Raw genomic sequence first — 19,173 nt, forward strand, 5'->3', positions numbered from 1 at the left:
TGTTTTGTATAAAACATCTTTGAGTTATGCATATTCACAAGCCAATTTATGTAAAGCATGGGTGGGGTTGTATCGCATGTTTTTTAGCTACTGTTTTAAAGAGGGCTAGAATATATGAAATATGACTAGTCAGGAGGCTCAGATGGGCTTCAGAATTTGTTCTGAGGGGGTGGGTTTTTAATATCAGAAGATATTTTTGAAGCTGATCACGATGGATAAGCTGTAAAAATAGGTTGGAACAGCAGTGTACTTCATCAAGATGACATATTCAACAGAGTTCTGAATGGGTGTGCTTAATTACCACCCAAGTGAGCAGATCCATCTCCATTTGGCTGTGATGGAGGTGATACACAGGGGCACAGCAAACATGGCTGTGTTTACATGTATACGTTCTGAAAACTTGTGGCTGCTAGTCTGTTCTGCCACTTCTACAACTGTGCTTGGCGTGTGGCATTTGTTTGCACATGTGAAATCTAACACGTTATCATTGTGCATTAATTTGATGCATTTAACAAGTTCAAATACAAAGTGTTATATTTTGGCAGTTTACCTTCTACTCAAGTTTTCGCAGATAAAGCGTAGTCTGATTCTGGTCACTGTCTCATAGTTCGGTGTACTGCATTTAACAGAATGAAAAACTGCATACAAAATAGCCTATCCAAAACCTGCACCCAGGCATCTGACATCACATCCCATGCTATATTTAAATTTCTGGGTGTTGAGGAAATAAATGAATTTTCATACTGCACTTGGAGATAGTGGGACTGCTAAGGAGCCACACGTTCCATCAGAGCATGCTTGGGATTTAAGGGTATGTCTTTACTGCAGTTAACCATCTTGGGCTGTCTAAATGTTAATCAGCTGACGCTGTGGGGCTGTAAAACTGCAATGAAGACATTGTGGGCTTGGACAAGTAGGTTGGAAATTCCTGTGGATATCTGCACCGTAGTTGTACAGCCCCAGACTTGCAAGTACCAGTCAGCTGGCACTGGTCAGCTACAGGTGTTGAATTGGTTGGTTTTTTTTTTTTTTTGATCTAAAATTCTGTATTATGAGTAAATTGCTGTATGGGGATGCAGGTCCACAATTCCTGCTGCTGGTTTCCCATTGCTCCATGAGTCTGTGCCAACGTCCTGTAGATGGAGGGTATAGCATACTGATCACAGGGAGTAGATGGGTTCTGCCATTATGGTGTTGCAAAAGAGCAGAGCTTATGCTAGAGGAGGGAGAAGAGAGCAGAGAAGGAACACGTAGTGACAGCTTCATGCAGAGACAAGGCAAGAGATAAGATGACGGAGGTTGACTGTGGGGGGGGGGGGGACCACAGACAATAGTTCCTGCAGTCAGGAGGAGGGAAATGGGTAATAATAATACCGTATGCTTTCTTCAGCATTTTTATTCGAAAGCTCTGATCATTCCTCTCCCCTTGGAGAGAACTATTCCACCAGCAGTTATGCTAACCTGGAGGAATAGAAACAGAGAGGGAGCTGTGCTAGTCTATACACTATCAAACCAAAACGCAGTGAAGTAGCACTTTAAAGACTAGCAAAATAATTTATTAGGTGAGCTTTCGAACCTGGAGGGTGTGAGATACATGGTGTGGATTTCTAAGGCAGTGGTTCTCAAGCTATATAAAACAATTTTTTGTGGCTACCCACTCTTGCTGATGGCTGCTGTTTCCTAAAATATGTAACTGGCTTTAAGAAAACCAAATAAATATGCAAATACACACATGTAAATAATTTGCAAAAGAGCTTGTTCCGGAAAGTGATAACAAATATACAACTTAAGAAGTCTCCAGGGTAAACTTTATTAAGCCCTGCCGGGAGAGTTGGTGGAAAGAGCTGGGGATGGAATTTAGTTGGGGGAAGTAGCAGGGAGTCACGCCATGAAGCCCATGGCCTGAAGTCTTAAAGGCCCTGGGAAGATGGGGAGCTCATCTGTTACAGTCTTCCCTTGCCTTATGAGGGTAATTCGTTCCTGAGAAACTCCTCTTAGGGTGAATTTTTGTAAGTCGAAAATGTAATTACCATTAATTTCAATGGGAGAAAATTTTATGCATTCCTGAGCCCCAAAATTCACACCCATTTATGCTAAAACAACTCCAAATCCCATTAAAATGAACACAATTACTTCAATAGTTAACATTAGTTATAACACACCCTGACAAGGCATTTTCCCTCCATTAATTACTCTAATGTATGGCTGCTTACCTGCTCTTGTTAAGCTCTTTTGTCGCTATTACGCAGTGTACACTTATCACTGCTATAAATTATCAAACCGCAAGTACTCTGAGAGGAGAACACAACGCAACACGCACCAACTACTGTATACAACTGCAAACAGCAGAGTAACTTCTACATTTTAATTCCAAAGCAGGCCAATCACATTGTTTTTTGTCATAAGTAAGTAGCATAATTTATTGGCAACCCATGAGCACCCAAAAATACATTTCTTTGCAATATGATCTCTAAAATCTAACATGCCACTGTTCCAACATGCTGATACAACTTGCAATGGATACTTGAAAGGTCAGATTTTGTTACTTGTTGCCAGACAGATTCCATAATATGAGGATTGCTAGAAACTGAATTTGTCTGTAAGGAGATAAAATAGCACCAGACTCGGAAACGTCGGCATAGGAGAAAACCATTTGCCACTCAGATGTTTAATACATTGCCAGCTGGACTTATTATAGTTCTGTGAAATGATGGAGGACTATGAAGAAATTGAATAAAAATCCATTGAAGGGTTACTATATTGCACGGGGAGGGGGCAGTGCCAGGGGCTGGCTGCGCGGGGAGCTAGGCACGCACGGGGGCCCTCGGTTGGCGAGGGGCGATGTCTCATTCATGCGGGGCTGCGCAGCAGAGAGGCCCCTATCGGCAGCGCCTGAGGTGCTAAATGCAAAGGAACGCCACAGCTGGCAAGCGGTGCCTGAGGTACAGCTGTGCATGGCGGGCAGTGGCGGCCCCCTAGCCACCCAGAGGCGAGCGGCAGGAGCGGGGCCAAGATGGGCTGTGCGCCCAGCAGCTATGTCTCACGGGAGCGCTTGAGAGTCCGGGGCCACCGGCTGGGCCGGGATGCGCCGCTGCTGCAGCGCCAAGGCAGAGACCCACACCAGCCACAGATAAAGGCTGGGCCGGGGGTTCTGGGAAACCGCCATCAGGCGCTGTGGAGAGATGTGCTGGGCGGGATGGAGCTGCAGCTAGCTGTTGCCTGGAGCCGCTGCCATTCTCCCGTTCCAGAGCGTCCACGTCCCACTGAGTTGCACAAAATTCAAATCCGTCTTTGTAAATTTGAGGAAATGCCTTGTAAAACGAAGTAGAGGTTTTAAATCCAACTCCTCGTAAATTCAAATTCTTGTAACTTGAATGGGCGTATCTCGGGGTGTGACTGTATATAGTAACAGAGAGATCGCTGTGTTAGTCTGTACTCCAACAGAACAAAAGAACAAACGCAGCACTTTAAATACTAACCAAATGATTTATTCAGTGATCAGCTTTCGTGGGATCTGAAGAAGTGGGTCTGTCCCTCAAAAGCCCATCAACGAATAAATCATTTTGTTGGTCTTTAAAGTGCTACAGTGCTGCTGCTTCATCTGTGTTAGTTTATCAATCCAGCTCAGTCTACCAGATATACTAGTTCTGCAGCTGCTTGCTCCTCTAGTGTGGTGCCTCAAGTGCCAACAGAGTGGGGTGGGGTCCGACCCCTGCGCATGTCCTTAACAACAAACACCCAAGACAGTGTGTGCAGGAGCACCAGAGAGCGGGGGGCATCCTCCATGACCACATAGGAGGCTGTGGCCACAAGAGACCCCCTGGGGACTGCATCTGAGAAATGCTGCTCTAAAGCATAAGCAAGTGGAGAATGAAGGCAAATAAGACCAACACTCTCTTCCCTCCCCCAGGTCTTTCTGGGTACTCTCAGGCATTTTTCCTGTCAATTGATAAATGGACACAATAAGGGGTTTTAAGCATTAAAGTAGAAATGTTAATTTTTTTTCCCCTAAAGTACGAGTGCTAGTACTGGCTTTGCTTGAGGATTTCCTGGGTCTCCTGCATGTATTTTCTGGGAGTGCTATCATTGCCTCCCGCGTTTTAACTTGCTCTTTATAAAGATTAGAGATGGTCTCTTGACAATGTGTTCACTACTCATTGTTTCAATGGATCTTCATTTTATTTTTTACTGACTAAAGCCTATCCTCTCGAGTGGTCAATGTTGACTCTTGTTTATGACTGCAGAACTAAGGAATTGATGATAAGATGGTTGTCTAGTGTAGACAGGACCTGAATTTTTTTTTTTTTTTTTTTTAAGCTAGACAAGGGGAAACTCTGCTAAAATGGGTCAGGAATCAAAAGAGAAAGAAGAGCCTTTTTTTTCCTAAATTTAGTTTAAAAAAACCCCTCAGTAATTCAGCAACTGCAATGCATGTGAATATGAGACGGTCCTTAATAAATACAGTCAAGCTATACTTTTTCAAACTCTGACTTTAAGAACAGGGCACACATCTCACAACGCACTGCATGAATTAAGGGGGAGTTATTCGACATTTTGAGACCACATCAATTGTTCTTTAGATATGAGGTGCTCATTTTTTGCCTTTTAGTCACCAAAATATCAAAAATGAGCAGGAGAGGGTTTTTTACTTTTCAGTTATATAGTGTTGAGAGCCACAGAAGTCCTTAGAGCGGCAGGTTGCAGAACCTTGTTCTAAACTTTTGACAGAGATTCCAAAGTGCATTCATTAAGTCCACAGTATGTCTCAAAAGATTAAGCTTATTATGAAATTAACACATTCTGCCCTGCTAATCAATGGCTACTGTTCTATCCGATGTGGGAGTGTAGTTTGATTACGTAATCAATTAGCATTTATTTGTAAGGTATTTGAGGTAAAGGCCATGTCCCTAACTGGTATTGCTCATGGAGGAAGGGTCTTACGTGGCCTCTGGTTCACCTTACGTATAGTGAAGAATTGTATGGTGAAGTGCCTCCAGTGTGTTTGCAACTGTTGGCCCTATTAGTCTGAATGACTGGCGCAATTGGACAAGCCAAAAACGTGGACTGCAGGAATGTTGTAGGTACTTGTAAACAAGAGTGTTGTGAAAGTTCTGTCCATCTGTGGTAGATGATGTGATCCACTTTATGTTTGGAGTGTTTATTTTTGAGAGTCCATCTCCAGGCTCTTGTAGTTAAAGAGCTGATCTTGGTTCACATTCCAGTGGGAAAAGCTGCATTATTAGTGTCACACTGTGACACCCTCACTTAAGAGCTTCTCATACTGACCTGTCAGAAAACAAGGCTGACAGCCCAAACTGGAGGTATATTCTACAATTTGATTTCACTGAGGCGGTAACAGACCTCTTAGGATTTCCAAGCAGACAAAGTATGATAAAGTTACTAAAACTAAAAAGCATTTTAATTAGGTTACTCCCATTCCCAGTGCATTGGGCCTTACCCTAGGTCAGTGAATATACAGTAAACACTCAAAAGGCACGATTTCAAGTTGCGCTTAACTCGCATTAACATGAGTTAAATGTAGTTCAAAATCCTGCAGCAGGGGGCTTCCCCTAAGCCCCATTCACCACCTGCTCACGGTTCCAGCTCACCCCCCATACCTGCGCCCGGCTCTGGCTCCAGCTCACTACCCCCCACATACAGCTCCAGTTCAACACCCCCCCGACCCAGTTTAAACTCCCTGCAGGCTCACTACCTGAGCGTGGCTCCAGCTCAACCCCCACTGCCCCATTTCAAACCCCACACGCATGGCTTCGGTTGCATCCCACAGCCCTGGTTCAAACCCGCTGCAGCCTGGCTCAGACTGCCCTTGTTTAACTGCCTTCCCTGCCTGCATGCGGCTACAGCTCAACTCCACTCACTGCCCCGCTACAGCCCGAACCCACCCCAGGCTTAACCCCGCCACCCACTCCCCTGGCCCCAACCCACTGCCAGGCTTGACCCTCCTCAACCCTAGGACTTACCTTTCAAAAGGAGCTCCAGGTGCTCCTGCTGCTTCCCCAGCTGTAAAACGTGCATTCTGCCCGGGAAAAAAGCCGCCCGCTGACTTATGTGAAATTTGAGTTACATGAGGGTACGTGGGAACACAACGCTCGTGTAAATCAAGGCACTACTGTACTCAATCTTGCACAAAAAATAATCCCAACTGCCAATTTCTCTGATAAAGATTTATTAGTTGAGAAAACAAAGTAAGTTAGTGGGAAGTTAAAGCAGGCTCAATATGTTAACAGGTGGTAAGTCCAGAGTCATGGCAGATACAGTGATCTGCTAGCTCTCCAAATAGTCTGAACAACTACCCCAAGTCTTTTATGGTTCTGTCTTGCTCTTGGAATTCTCCCTGAAAGAGTTTAAGTAGCTCAAAAATACATTCTTGCAGGTTTTTTCCTCCCAGTAGAGTAATCTGGCAAGTGTTTTCATTACAACATGGCGTTTTCCTTTGACTAAATGCATACTGTGTCTGGACAAAGAAGGAAATCAAGGCAAGGGAAAAAATGAAGCATTAATCATCTTAGAAGAATTTAATTGAATTGCTTCTCTGTCCACAGGCAAAACAAATGAACATTGGCTTTAAAGCCTCGCCTGGTAAGGAAGTGGGCACTTAGTTGCATTTAATCCTAAATCACAGTCCTATGTTTGTCCTTTTTGACCCCTCTTAGGTGGATTACTGATGTAGGAGTGAGATCATCCAGCTGTCTGGGCTTTTGTGCGAGAACTGGTGTAGGGGAATGCTACTCTTATCAATTCTGGTGTCTTCTTAAAACTGCTGCTTGATATATCATTGGTCCTGGAAAAAAAAATGGAATTGCATTTGTCAGAATATCTGTTTCTTCCTGTTTAACCTGGAGCTGTTCTGAGTGCAAATGAATTTAGGTAACTGACTTTACCAGTAAATATTCTGTTAAAGCTCAGCTATTCCAATCTCTTTAACTGATGGAAAGGTCTTAGAAGAATTCTGTACATACACTAGTTCTCCATTTTGGCCAGGCAACTCCTCCTTCCAGCTTTTCTGTTTTTTTGGGGTAACATGTAAATGTGGGGGTTTATGGTTGTTTAATCACATCAAACTTTTTCAGGCAACTTGCATGCTGGGTTCTGAAACTTCTTACAAAGATGACCTATCTATTGCATTTTTTTCTTTGGGTGACCTGCTACCACATCTGTGCACACTATGCCCAGGCACTGTGACCTCAGTCCAGACCTGGTGTTCAAGGAAGGCCCAGGATGACTAGGAGAAGTGGATGTTTATCCCTATCTCTGAGCAACAGTTCCTCTCGCAGCTACTTCTGAAGGTTGTGACTTTGTGCATGGGTCACAACACCACTCAGATTTGGGACAAGGAGGCACCAACTTGATTAGGACTGAGATGATGTCTAGGTTGGGCATTCTCAATGCCTAACCTCACTGGCCCATTCCTTTTATTTTGGGGCACCATGTGTGGGACAGGAGCTCTCAAGACTAGAAATGAAGAAGAGATCAGGCTGGGCTCTCCAGACCCACCAACTATATACCCTTGGATTCCATCACCCTTTTCTTGAAAAAAACAGCCTTCTCCTGCTACCCACCTAATGTAATCAGGCATGTTGAGAGTCTCTGGGTAAGGATAAAAGGGATGTTAAAAAAAGGGTAAAGACACAGTAGAAGTCTCCTACAGACCATCTATCTAGCAACAATAGGTGGATCAGGCTTTTTTAAAACAACTAACGAAATCTGCCAAAGCCCAGGACTTGGTGGTGATGGGGCACTTAATTTCCCAGCAGATGTTTGGATAAACACAGCAGGATACAGATTATCCAAGAAGTTCTTGGAATGTATTGTGGGCTTTTTTTTTCTTTTTTTTTTTTTTTTTAAATTCAGAAGGTGGAGAAAGCTGGAGTCGGGGGGAGACGCTTTAAAATTTGACTTTAAAAAAGAGGAAGGAACTGGTTGAGAATATGAACGTGGAAGGCAGCCTAGGTGACAGTGATCATGAAATAAGAGTTCCTGATTCCAAGGATTGGTAGCAGGGCAAACAACACAATAAAGCTACTAGATTTCACGAAGACAGACTTTATCAAACTCAGGGAGTTGGTAGGTGAGCTCCCTAAGCAAGACTAAGAGGAAAAAAACAGCTGAAGACAGTTGGCAGCTTTTCAAAGGGATGTTAAGTGTGCAAGAGCAAACTTTCACTGTGTAGAAAAGGTAGGAAGTATGGGAAGGGGCTAATCTATCTTAATCAGGAGATAAACAGGTAATACAGGTATGTAGGGGCAAAATTCCAAAGGGGAAGGTACAAAACGAACTCAGACTCGCTAGAGGCATAAGGGATAACAACAAAAAAAGTATACAAATACACTAAAAGCCATTTTATTCAGAACTCTGATAACCAGCACATTGTATTAACTGGGATACAGGGCAGCTGCCAGGCTGGGGCCAACTGGGCAGGGCTGGCTTCCTTGTGTTTGTGTTCACCAAGAAACTTGATGGTAGCTGGATGCCTAACATAGTGAATGCTAGTGGGAATGGAGTATGTCAGGAAGTTAAAATAGGGAAAGAGCTAAAAATTACTGAGAAAAGTTTAATGTCTTCAGGTCACTAAGGCCAGATGAAATGCATTATAGAATACTCAAACAGCTGATAGCTAGTGGCTCAGATACATCCTCTATCATCTTTGAAAAGTCATGGCAGTCAGGAGAGATTCCAGAAACAGACACTTCAGAAATCAAAGGGGGAGAGAAATCTCTGAGCTGCAATTTATTTGCAAATTTGATTCCATTAACCAAGGATTAAACAGAGACTTGGAGGGGCTCACAGCTTACAAAGGCAGCTTCTCTGCCGTGGGTGTTAATATCTCCCCATTAGACTCTGACAAAGGCTCAAATCCCCCTGTCTGAGCTGACTTGTTTTTTCCTTTCTTGATAAGTACTATTGATACTGGGCCATTTCCACCTTGCTGAACAGACCTTGTCAGCTCTGCCCCTCCCTTTTACTGGGACCTCACTCTTTAAATAACCCTCTGAAATCAGCCCCCCCCCCCCATGCATCTGATGAAGTGGGTCTTTGCCCACGAAAGCTTATGCTCCAAAATACCTGTTAGTCTACAACGTGCGTGCCACAAGACTTCTTGTTGTCGAAGCTACAGACTAACTGGGCTACCTCTCTGATACAAATAACTAAGGAATCAATTTGCAAGCATCTGGAAGATAAGGTGATAAGTAGCAGTCAGCATGGATTTGTAAACAACAAATCTTGTCAAGCCAACCAGATAACCTTCTTATGCTATCAGAGAAAGTTAGTGGATCAAGGGGATGAAGTATATGTGGTATACCTACACTTTAGTGAAGCATTTGCTACAGTTTCACGTGACCACTTTATCAGCAAAAGAGTGGAATACAACTTAGATGGGCCTACTATAAGGTGGCTGCATAACCGGTCAGGTAACTGTTCCCAAAGAAGAGTTATAATTCACAGTCATGCTGAAAGGGCATAACAAGTGTGGTTCTACAGGATCAATTCTGGGATCAGTTCTCTTTAGTATTTTCAGCAACAATGTAGATTATGGCACAGAGTGTGCTTACAAATTTTGGGGATGATATCCGTGTGGGAAGAGTTGCAAGTGTTTTGGATTATTCAAAATGATCTGGTTAAATGTGGGAAATAGTGTGAAATAAATAGGAGAAATGTAAAGTACTCTGCTTAGGAGGCAACAATCAGTTTCACACGCACAAAATGGTAAATGATCGTTGAGGAAGGAGTACTGCAGAAATGGATCTAGGAGTCATAGTGGACCACAAGCTAAATTGAGTCAAGTGTGACACTGTTGCCAAAAAAAGGCAAATATTCTGGGATGTATTAATATAATTCTGTGATGCAGTAAGCAAGGCATAGAAGTAATTCTTCCATTCTGCGCTGATTAGGCCTCAGCTGGAGTACTGTGTCCAGTTCTGGGTACCACATTTCAGGAAGAATGTGGACTGATTAGAGAAGGTTCAGAGGAAAGCGTCAAAAAGATTAAAGATCTGGAAAACATGAGCTATGGTTCCTGAGTTTTCCATCCACGGGTGGAATAAATTTTATGTGCACCAAGAGATGTTCAGATGTGCACCACCATTAGAAACATTTTGGTGGCAGTGGGTGCTCTGCTGATCAGCTAGGCAGCACCTGAATCTCTCTCTTCTGGGCAGCTGCCCAAGCACTCAGCTTACAGGGAACAATGCCTGTGAGGGAAGATCAAAAGAACTGAGTTTTAGTTTTGGAAAGAGAAGACTGAGAGGGGACATAACAGCTTTCAAGTACCTAAAGATTGTTACAAGGAGGAGGGAGGGAAAAATAATTCTCCATAACCTCTGATGATGGGACAAAAAGCAAAGGACTTAAATTGCAGCGCAGGAGGTTTAGGGTTGGATGTTAGGAAAAACCTCCCAACAGTCAGGGTGGTTAATAACTGGAATAAATTGACTAGGGAGGCTGTGGAATCTCCCTTATTGGAGATTTTTAAGAGCAGGTTAGATAAACACCTGTCAGGTATGACTAGATGGTGCTAGTTCCTGGCATGAGTGTAATGGAATGCACTCAATGACCACTTGAGAGTCCTTCCAGTTGTGGTATTCTGTGTAGTTTATCTTGTAGCACTGTGCGCTGTAGTGTTTGAAGGTTCAGGTTTCCAAGCTCAGGTGATTGATTTTGGAGGGTGATGTCTTATTACAATTGCATGCAATATAATTAAAAACAAAACAATAATCCCTGAGAAATAACTTCTTTGTAATCTTAAAACACAGTTTTTGGCGCAAAGTGTAATACCTGAAAATTGGGAAACGCTATCAAAGAGGCAACCTTGATGTGGCTTCCTGTGCTTATAGATTATATACATTCTTTAATGGTGTGATGACATTGTTATCGCAGGGTCAACTTTACTCAGGTCACAGAATTGATGTGCAAAGGGGCCCATTAAATCTAATTTCTTAACTTTTGAGTGCTTGACTTTGCAATCTAGATATGCTTTTAATGTATCTGTATTTTAATATTATACAACCTCTAAGGGTGCACTAGCAAGATAGTGAATTAGAGTGGCGGGAATTGCCCCATTTATTGGCATGCTTGCCCACACAGCTTGGATGTCATTGACTCCAGTAGATGAGGTGAAGCCTGCTATTTCATGGATTTGCTGATGTATACTCTGCTTTTACTTACCAAGTAAAATAAAAGTCTGTGGTGCAGTGGGACATCAGCATACTGTCAGTGCTGAACAAGTAATATAAACTCAGAGTCCAGGGCCTTAGGACAACACAATTTGATAATAATTAAAACAATGCTGAGTTGGCTGTGCATTGAGGGTATGATCAGTGTGTATGTGGTGTAGAAGCCTTTCATGTGTTTAAAAAGCTTAATGCACAGTCATAAAGGCAACGCTACAGGTGCGCCATTGTAGCACTTCAGCATAGCCATTCAGTATAGGGAGAGAAGGAGTTCTCCCATTGCTGTCCTTTATCCATCTCCCTGAGAGGCGGTAGCTAGGTCAATGGTAGAATACTTCTGTAGACCTAATGCTGTGTACTCCAGGGATTATGTTGTCTTAACTACTCTGCTGGGAAGCAAATTTTCAACGTTGTGGTGTAGCTGTTTTAGTTTTTACATATGGACCTGGCTGAAAACTGCATGCTGCTAATGGCTTTTTTTAAAAATGTAACAGAGTTGCATAGTCTTTTGGAAGGCATTGTTATCCTAGAGCAATACATTGTATTGCTTTCTGGTGACTCAAATCTGGCATTTACAGCAGCTTGGCAAGCTTCTGTCTGCCCTGCCAACCCCATGAGATGTATTCTCTTCTTGCTGCCCAGGAGTTTACATATACCTTCTCTCTGAACTGACAAGAAAATAGACTCCTTTCAAAAGCATTTTCCTATTCATGTACCATTTAGTCATTTCTATGTGTGCTGAGAGAAATTGTGTGGCATGACAGCTCAGGGTAACCAAATTTGTTTTTATAGTATCTGCTTTTTTAAAAAGTCTTTGGATTGTCTAGAATTTGACAGGAAAAGGAGTGTGTGAGGGTTATATCTCATTAGATCAACTTCTCTTGCAAACTTCTCTTGGGCTGTGTCTACACTTGCCCCTGGTAATCAGGCAGATGGGAGATTACTGATTGAAGAGCTGCGATGAATATGCAGCACTTCATTAGACTAATTCTCCCCCATGGCAACTTCAAGATGTCAGACTTTGAAGTGCTGACCTGCTGTGGAGCTGTGGGAACTCTGAAGTGCCTGGGCTCCTTCTAAGTGCCTTTACTTTGAAGTTGCTGCAAAGGAGAATTAGCTTAATGAAGTGCTGCATATTTATTGCAGCACTTCATTAGTAATCTCCCCTCAGTCTGATTACCATGCCCCCTTCAAAGAAGGGGGCAAGCGTAGACACACCCTTGGTGAAAGAGACAAGTTGTTAATCTTAGAGGTGTGCTTCAGTTCTGGGAGAGCGTCGCAGCTAAATACAAGGTGGAACATTATGTTAAGAATAAGGGGTTAAGATGTTGCAAGAGACTGTTCAAGGCAAAGGGGCACAGACCACTTCAGTAATCCTAGGATAAAGGAGGCTGAGTGAGTTGGATTGTTGTTGTGAGCCATAAAGACAGTGTCTTCATTGAGACTGTGACTTTTAGGCCATGTCTACACTTGGCCAAAATTTCAAAAGGGCCATGCTAATGGCCAAATTGGAGAATACTAATAAGGTGCTGAAATGAATATTCAGCATCTCATTAGTATGCTGCTGGCTGCAGCACTTCAAACTGCCACATTTCAATTGCACACGGCTTGTCTACATGGGCCCTCTTTGAAAGGACCCTGCAAAGGTCGAAATCCCCTTATTTCTGTCAGCTCGGCCTCATGTAGCTGGCCCTCCACCTCCTAGGCTGTCCCCTGGCTCCTCTTGAGGCCCAGTCCCCACTGAGTCCTCAGCCTCCCAGGCAGGAAGCCCAGAACCATTCTGTGGAGGCTGAGCCCTGACTGAGCCCTCAGGCTGGGCTTCTCTAGCCCTGGCCCCACCTTCTGACTTCCAGTCAGGTGACTGGGAGGGGCCAGGCTCCATACAAAATGGCTGCTGGAAGGGATCCTCCCCTTCCAGGTGGTGGGGTAGCCATCTCACCCCACTACATGCTCTTAGTAATGTCCCTTTGAAAAATTGCTAGCTGTCTTCAGCTGTTTTGTTGCAGTCTTGCTTTCCATAGGACCTTACCTACCAGCTCTCTGAGTTTACTAAAGTCTGCCTTCCTGAAATCCGTTATTTTTAATTTTCCTGTTTTCCTGTCTACCTCTCCTTAGAATTGTGAACTCTAAACATTTTGTGATCATTTTCACCCAAGTTGTCTGCCACTTTCAAATTCTCAATCAGCTCCTCCCTATTTGCTAAAATCAAATCAAAAACAGCTTCCTGCAGTAGCTTTCTCTACCTTCTTGGAGGAAAAAAATGGTCTCCAGTGCATCCCAAGAACTTGTCGGTTGTTCTGTGTGCCTTGCTGTCTTATCCTAACTGATGTCTGGATAATTGAAGTCCCCCATCACTACCAAGTTCTGTGGTAATGTTCTGAAACAGTGGGACAGGGGTTCTCTGCTCACAGAAAGCCCATACATGAACAAGTCTAAATGTCTTTCACTTGATCTCCCTGATCTGTATTATGCGATAGTAAATGGCAACAGTTTGTAAATAATAAGAGGAAATACTTTTGCACACACTGCGTGTTTAACCTGTTAAACTATTACACGGAGTTTTTTGAGGCATATAGAGAGAAATAGGATTCTGAAATGATTAGACCTTCATATGGATACAGCTATCCTAAGTAGGATACAAGTTAATAAGGTTAGGTTAACCTTCATGTTTTAGGGCATAAGCCCAATAACCAACTGCCTGCATGCTGGAAGGATGCTCTCTGTTGGGCATGTTGTTGCATAATAGGAATGTTAATGGTTAAGTGGTAAGCCTTATCCTAAACTGATTAGGTCTACTGGTTACAGTTAACCAGGAGGGGATGGAGTAGCACCCTGCCCAGCACAGGTAGGTGGTGGTTGTTTCAGTCCTAGCTGCAGGTATGAGGCACTCCACTGTGGCTATAGCAGCCCTGTCTGTGGTGGCCTGGTGGTGCTCCTGGAAACAGGGCTGCTCTGGCCTGGCTGGAGTGCCCCCACCTCTGGTGCCCTGAGCCCAGTTGGAGCAGTGCTGGTTCCCAGCACCCCGTAGGGAGGAGGGTCAAGTGGAGAGATTTCATCTTGGCTGGCCTCGAGCAGTCCCCCCAACCACCCCCACTTTAATTGGTTAAATGATTGGCTAACCAATTAACAGGGATTTTACATCCCTGTTGCATAATTGTACATCAGAGTTCTGTGTTTTTCCCTAAGCATTTAGTACTGGGAAGGATCAACCATTCTTCTAATCTAGTCTTGCAGTTCTATGTTTGTAGTTCTCTGAAGCCCAAAATATATGGCTGCCATTGCTATTGTTTTAACTCTACTGTTCTAGAAATCCAGAGAGCCAAAGCAGAACTCGATTGTGCATGAGCCCTATGTTGCTTTGCTGCTCCCAAGCTATCCAGGTGTCCTCAGAAATCTTCGGCTACAGTGAGTGTGCTACATTACCATCGTGATCCATAGTGGTAACAGGTGTTGAATTGCTGGAGAAGAAATGATCGTTTTGCGTTTTCTTTGACTGTTGGGGAACTCTTGAATTTCTGACTTCACTGTTTCGTTTGTAAAAGCAGGTGGAATGTCAAGATGCCTTGGAAACAGCAGCAAGGGCAGAAGGCCTTCCACTGGACAGCTCCATGCATTCCCAGCTGAGAATGTTGGATGAGGAACATCACAAGGGCAAATATCACCATGGCTTGAGCTTGCTAAAACCCATACGGACTACTTCCAAGTAAGACTTTCTGTCTGTAAAAGTAGAACTGATCTGGAAACCACAGCCTTCTTGAAAATAGTGTCAAAGTGTGGTTGCAGCTCTTAAATTTTTTGGTTAATACTGAAGTGTGACTTTTGAAAATGTATTTTGCATAGTTCACATAAAGTAATACCTAACTAAAGTCTCCTGATACTTGTAATTGGAGGGCATTTTGGTTTTCTTGAAGAATATTGTAGTTTCTCTCTCTCTCTCTCTCTCTCTGTCCTTTTAGACACCAGCACCCAGGAGACAATGCTGGACTTTTCTCCTGCATGACCTTTTCATGGCTCACACCTCTGGCTCGCACTGCATACAAGAAAGGGGAGCTTTTTATGGATGATGTGTGGGCTTTGTCAAAGCACGAGTCTTCAGATGTTAACTGTAGAAGGTAGGATCTGCTGTTTGATGTTTTTCCCCTGTACTCTAGCCCTTGGAGCCTGGTATGCACCCGAGCCCTGGTATTTTTGCCGATATTTGAATGTACAGACAATTTGAAAAGCATTTCTAAATCCTTTCCATCAGAGGAAGTCTTGTTGCTTCTGAGATACGCTGGTGTTTTTAGCCTCACTGACTTGAGTGGGGTCATGCAGCTGTAAACAAGGAGCTTTTGTCTCCATAGGCCAGAGTTCGGGGACCTGCACCTCTGGAGCTGCATGCAGCTCTTTAAGGACTTTTTTTGTGGCTCCCAAGGCAATAATTGCAAAGTCAAAAGCAAAACCTCCTGATTACTTTAGATAAATAGTGAATGTTTAAAATCCCAAAAATTAACAACTCCTATCTAAATAGCAAATAATGTGTGATCTTGAAATGTTGGATATCTCCCCCTAATGACATTCTCTGGAGAGAGAAGGTTCAGGAGTGGGAATCCAGAAGACAGTGGTACAAAACACACACACAATGCGTGAGGAAATATTATATGTGGAAAGTTTTGTCTGTGCCGTGCAGTAAACATGTATCGCGTTACAAAACATGGTGTGCCTACTGTTCTTAAAATAGGGGTTACAAAAAGTATGGTGTGAGATTATTTATTAAGGACCATCTTGTATTCACATGCAGTGCTGCTCTTGAATTATTGAGGTTTTTAACCGAGTTGGAAAAAAAATGTCTTTGTGCTATTTTGGTTGCCAACCCCTGCCTTAGGTGCTTCATAGCTGCTTTTCCATTCTCTCCTTATCAGAACTCCTTGTTTTTAAACAAGCACAGTGTCTCAGCCCAGATTCTGACCATGCAATGTTGAATTAATAGCAAGATAACATTGACAGTAACTGAATATTGTCTTGATAACAGGCCAAATCCTGCAGTTAGGTTATACCGTTGTGGTCAGTGGGATAATTTACTCATAGCGAGGGCTAGAGAATTTGCCCCCAAGTTTTCATTGCAAGGTACAGTTGAAAAGTGGAGGCGGTGGTAAGATTTCTATTCCTAATAGGACTCTGGGTAAAGTAAAAAAACACTCTAAGTTTTTCAGCTCTGCTCTGTGTAGAAGTCTCTTTGCACAGAGATTTGGGATAGAACGATTTCACCAGACTGTGTAAAACTGTGATGTCCAACATGCTAGCAAGTAGCCACATGTGGCTAGTTGGCTTGAACAGTAAATATACAGTAATCCCTCGATTTACACGGAGGTTGTGTCCTGGGCAACCTCCACGTAAATTGGATTTTGCGTAAAGAGGGGGAGGGTTTGGGGGAGCAGGCAGCCGGGAAAGTGGAAGGTGCAGCTCCACGGCCCCCCCAGCTTCTCCCGGCCAGGAAGGCACACAGCTGCTTACCCAATGGTTACTGAGAAACTGCGTTTCAAGCAGCTGTGTGCGCGCTGGGCTCCCCAACTGGGGAAGCCCAATGCACAAACAGCTGGTTGCAGTGCTGGTTCTCCCAGTCGTGCAGCAAGCCTTTGTCTGCATGCCGGGCTCCCCAGCTGGGAGAGCCGGTGTTGCAAGCAGCTGCCTGTCAGGGTCAACAGCCTGACTCACAGTACCCGGACAGGAAATCACTCCTGTCAGGGGTGGCAAGAGCCAGGCTGCTGTCCCTGACAGGAGCTGTTTCCCACTCCTGTCAGAGGTGGCAGTCGCATAAACCTGAGATGCATGTATGTGAGGGTTCACTGTATTTTCAGAATAATGTGGCTAGTTCACTATAGCAGTAGCCACTGTAGTGTCTACTGCTTCAGAATTGGTTGAACACCAGGGAGGTGCTATGCATATTGTAGAGTCATAGAATGAGAAGTGGCCTCAAGAGGTCATCAAGTCCAGTTCCCTGCACTCATGGCAGGACCAAGCAGCCATCTAGATCATCGCTAACAGATGTCCTAACCTATTCTTGTATATCCCCAATGATGGAGATTCCACAACCTCCTTAGACAATTTAGGGAAGCTAGAAACTTTTTCCTAATGTCCAACCTAAACCTACCTTGCTGTAATTTAAATCCATTGCTTCTTGTCCTACCCCTGGAGTTAAGAATAACTTTTTTCCTTCTCATTATAACAGCCTTATAGGTACTTGAAAGCTGTTATGTTCATTCTGTTTTACAAACTAAACAATTTCTAAACAAAGAAACTATTTCTTTCAATAGTCCCTCCTAGGTCAGATCTTCTAGACCTTTAATCATTTTGGTTGTTCTTTTCTGGATCTTCTCCTGTTTCTCCATATCTATCTTGAAATGTGGTGCCCAGAACTGGACACAATACTGCAGTTGAGGCCTAATCGGTGCAGAATCTTGATGATTTGTATTGCTTGCAGTCATGTGTGATGAGAAGTTTCCCATAGAATAACCTTTGAGATGGATTGTGTTCTGTAGCAACATTACTAACAGCAAGATTTGTGCTTCGTCTAGGTTAGAAAGACTATGGCAGGAAGAAGTGAAAGAAACAGGTCCTGAGGATGCTTCTCTCCGGAGGGTTGTATGGATCTTCTGCCGTACCAGGCTCATAATTTCCATAGTGTGTCTGATGGTCACTCAGCTTGCAGGCTTCAGTGGACCAGTAAGTAATACCAGTCCTTTTTTTAACAACCACAGAGGGCTCCATCCCATGGCCAGCTCTAACATGTCAAGGTTTCATTCCAGGCTCACTGACACATTTTGATTAGTTAGAAATATTAGTCCTTACAGTTTTTTGAGAAAAGAAGATGTTTCCAGAAAGAAGCAGCAATCTAAGATAGCTTTCATAGAGCTGGTTAATCATTTGCTGGCTGACTGAGGCCAGGTTTCTGGAGAGGTACAAGGTTTAGGTGTCTTCAAGGAAAAACACACTTGGCGTTTCTGTCTGGTTTTGAGTATAGCTTAAAGTTCCTCCTTAACTGGTGTGATTCTATTGCAGAAAAATCTTGCTTAAAGTTTTTTGCTTTAAATAATAATTATTTTGGAAGTAAAATTTGAATGGACAAGACATCACTTTCTAGGGCATTGGCATTATTAGTGCAGTCTGCAAGAAATTAGACTGAGTAATGGTGTTAGATCATTGTTTAAAAACCAAAGGAAACGGGGCTCTGGAGAAGTCCGCAAACTTATTTATCAGTACCACAAGGGCTAATCAGGTGGGTTATGTTTAGAAGTATTAGAATATGGAATTGCCACTAGCAACTGCTTGCACTAGTTAGTCATGAAGACAGAACATATGGGATTTGACATTCACACCATTTTTGTCACATGTTTGTTGCACATGTTGTGCAGGTTTACAGTTGCGATCTTGACTAAATTTATTCTCTACAAATTTCCCTTGAGGAGTAGGAGCAGTATTACTGCTTGTAGTACATGTTTCAGTGTGCTGTTAAGATGGAGGTTCATTACTTGGGTAAGTACAATGTGGGTATGTTAGGTTAAAAGTCTTCTAAAAATGTTTTTCTTGCTTTCTGAATCTTCTAAAAAGTTTTGCCTTATTTCTTGTAATAGGAATTAACAATAATTGTTTTCTTTGGTATTATTTCACAGTAATGATGAAACTAGTTTGTGCTAACTATGAAAAATTTGGACTACCTGTTGAGTGCACTGTTAATTACCAGAATGTTGATGTACTAAGGTTTTCACAGAACCAGGTTCTCCCAAGAAGAGCTTCTGTCATTGTTTCACTACAGGGCCCAGTAGTACCTCTTATCTTTAGAAGAGAACTTACAGCAGGGTTGTCCCTAATTTCTTTAGAATAATTGGATCTATTTGTCAGAGCCAAACTGCTGAATGGGAAGAAACTTGAAGAGGTTGGGGCTTTTAGATTTCAATTAATGTTCAAATTGGATTCTTTAAAGTTATCCTTCAAACAATTGTCTGTA

General features: G+C 43.1%; 1 protein-coding gene across 6 annotated transcripts in view; it reads left to right on the forward strand.

Annotated features, from left to right (window-relative positions):
- ABCC5 (ATP binding cassette subfamily C member 5) overlaps window positions 1-19,173 on the forward strand; it is a 65,236-nt gene that overhangs the window by 10,947 nt on the left and 35,116 nt on the right. For 5 of the 6 annotated variants that reach the window (XM_075004344.1, XM_075004341.1, XM_075004348.1 and 2 more), the window contains exons 3-5: window positions 14,732-14,892; window positions 15,146-15,301; window positions 17,744-17,891. In XM_075004344.1, the coding sequence (XP_074860445.1) occupies window positions 14,732-14,892; window positions 15,146-15,301; window positions 17,744-17,891 (465 nt within the window). The remainder of the gene's footprint in view (window positions 1-14,731; window positions 14,893-15,145; window positions 15,302-17,743; window positions 17,892-19,173) is intronic. The other variant, XM_075004343.1, reaches the window with a different exon arrangement.

This window comes from Carettochelys insculpta, chromosome 10, assembly GCF_033958435.1.
Source record: "Carettochelys insculpta isolate YL-2023 chromosome 10, ASM3395843v1, whole genome shotgun sequence".
Lineage (NCBI taxonomy): Eukaryota > Metazoa > Chordata > Testudines > Carettochelyidae > Carettochelys > Carettochelys insculpta.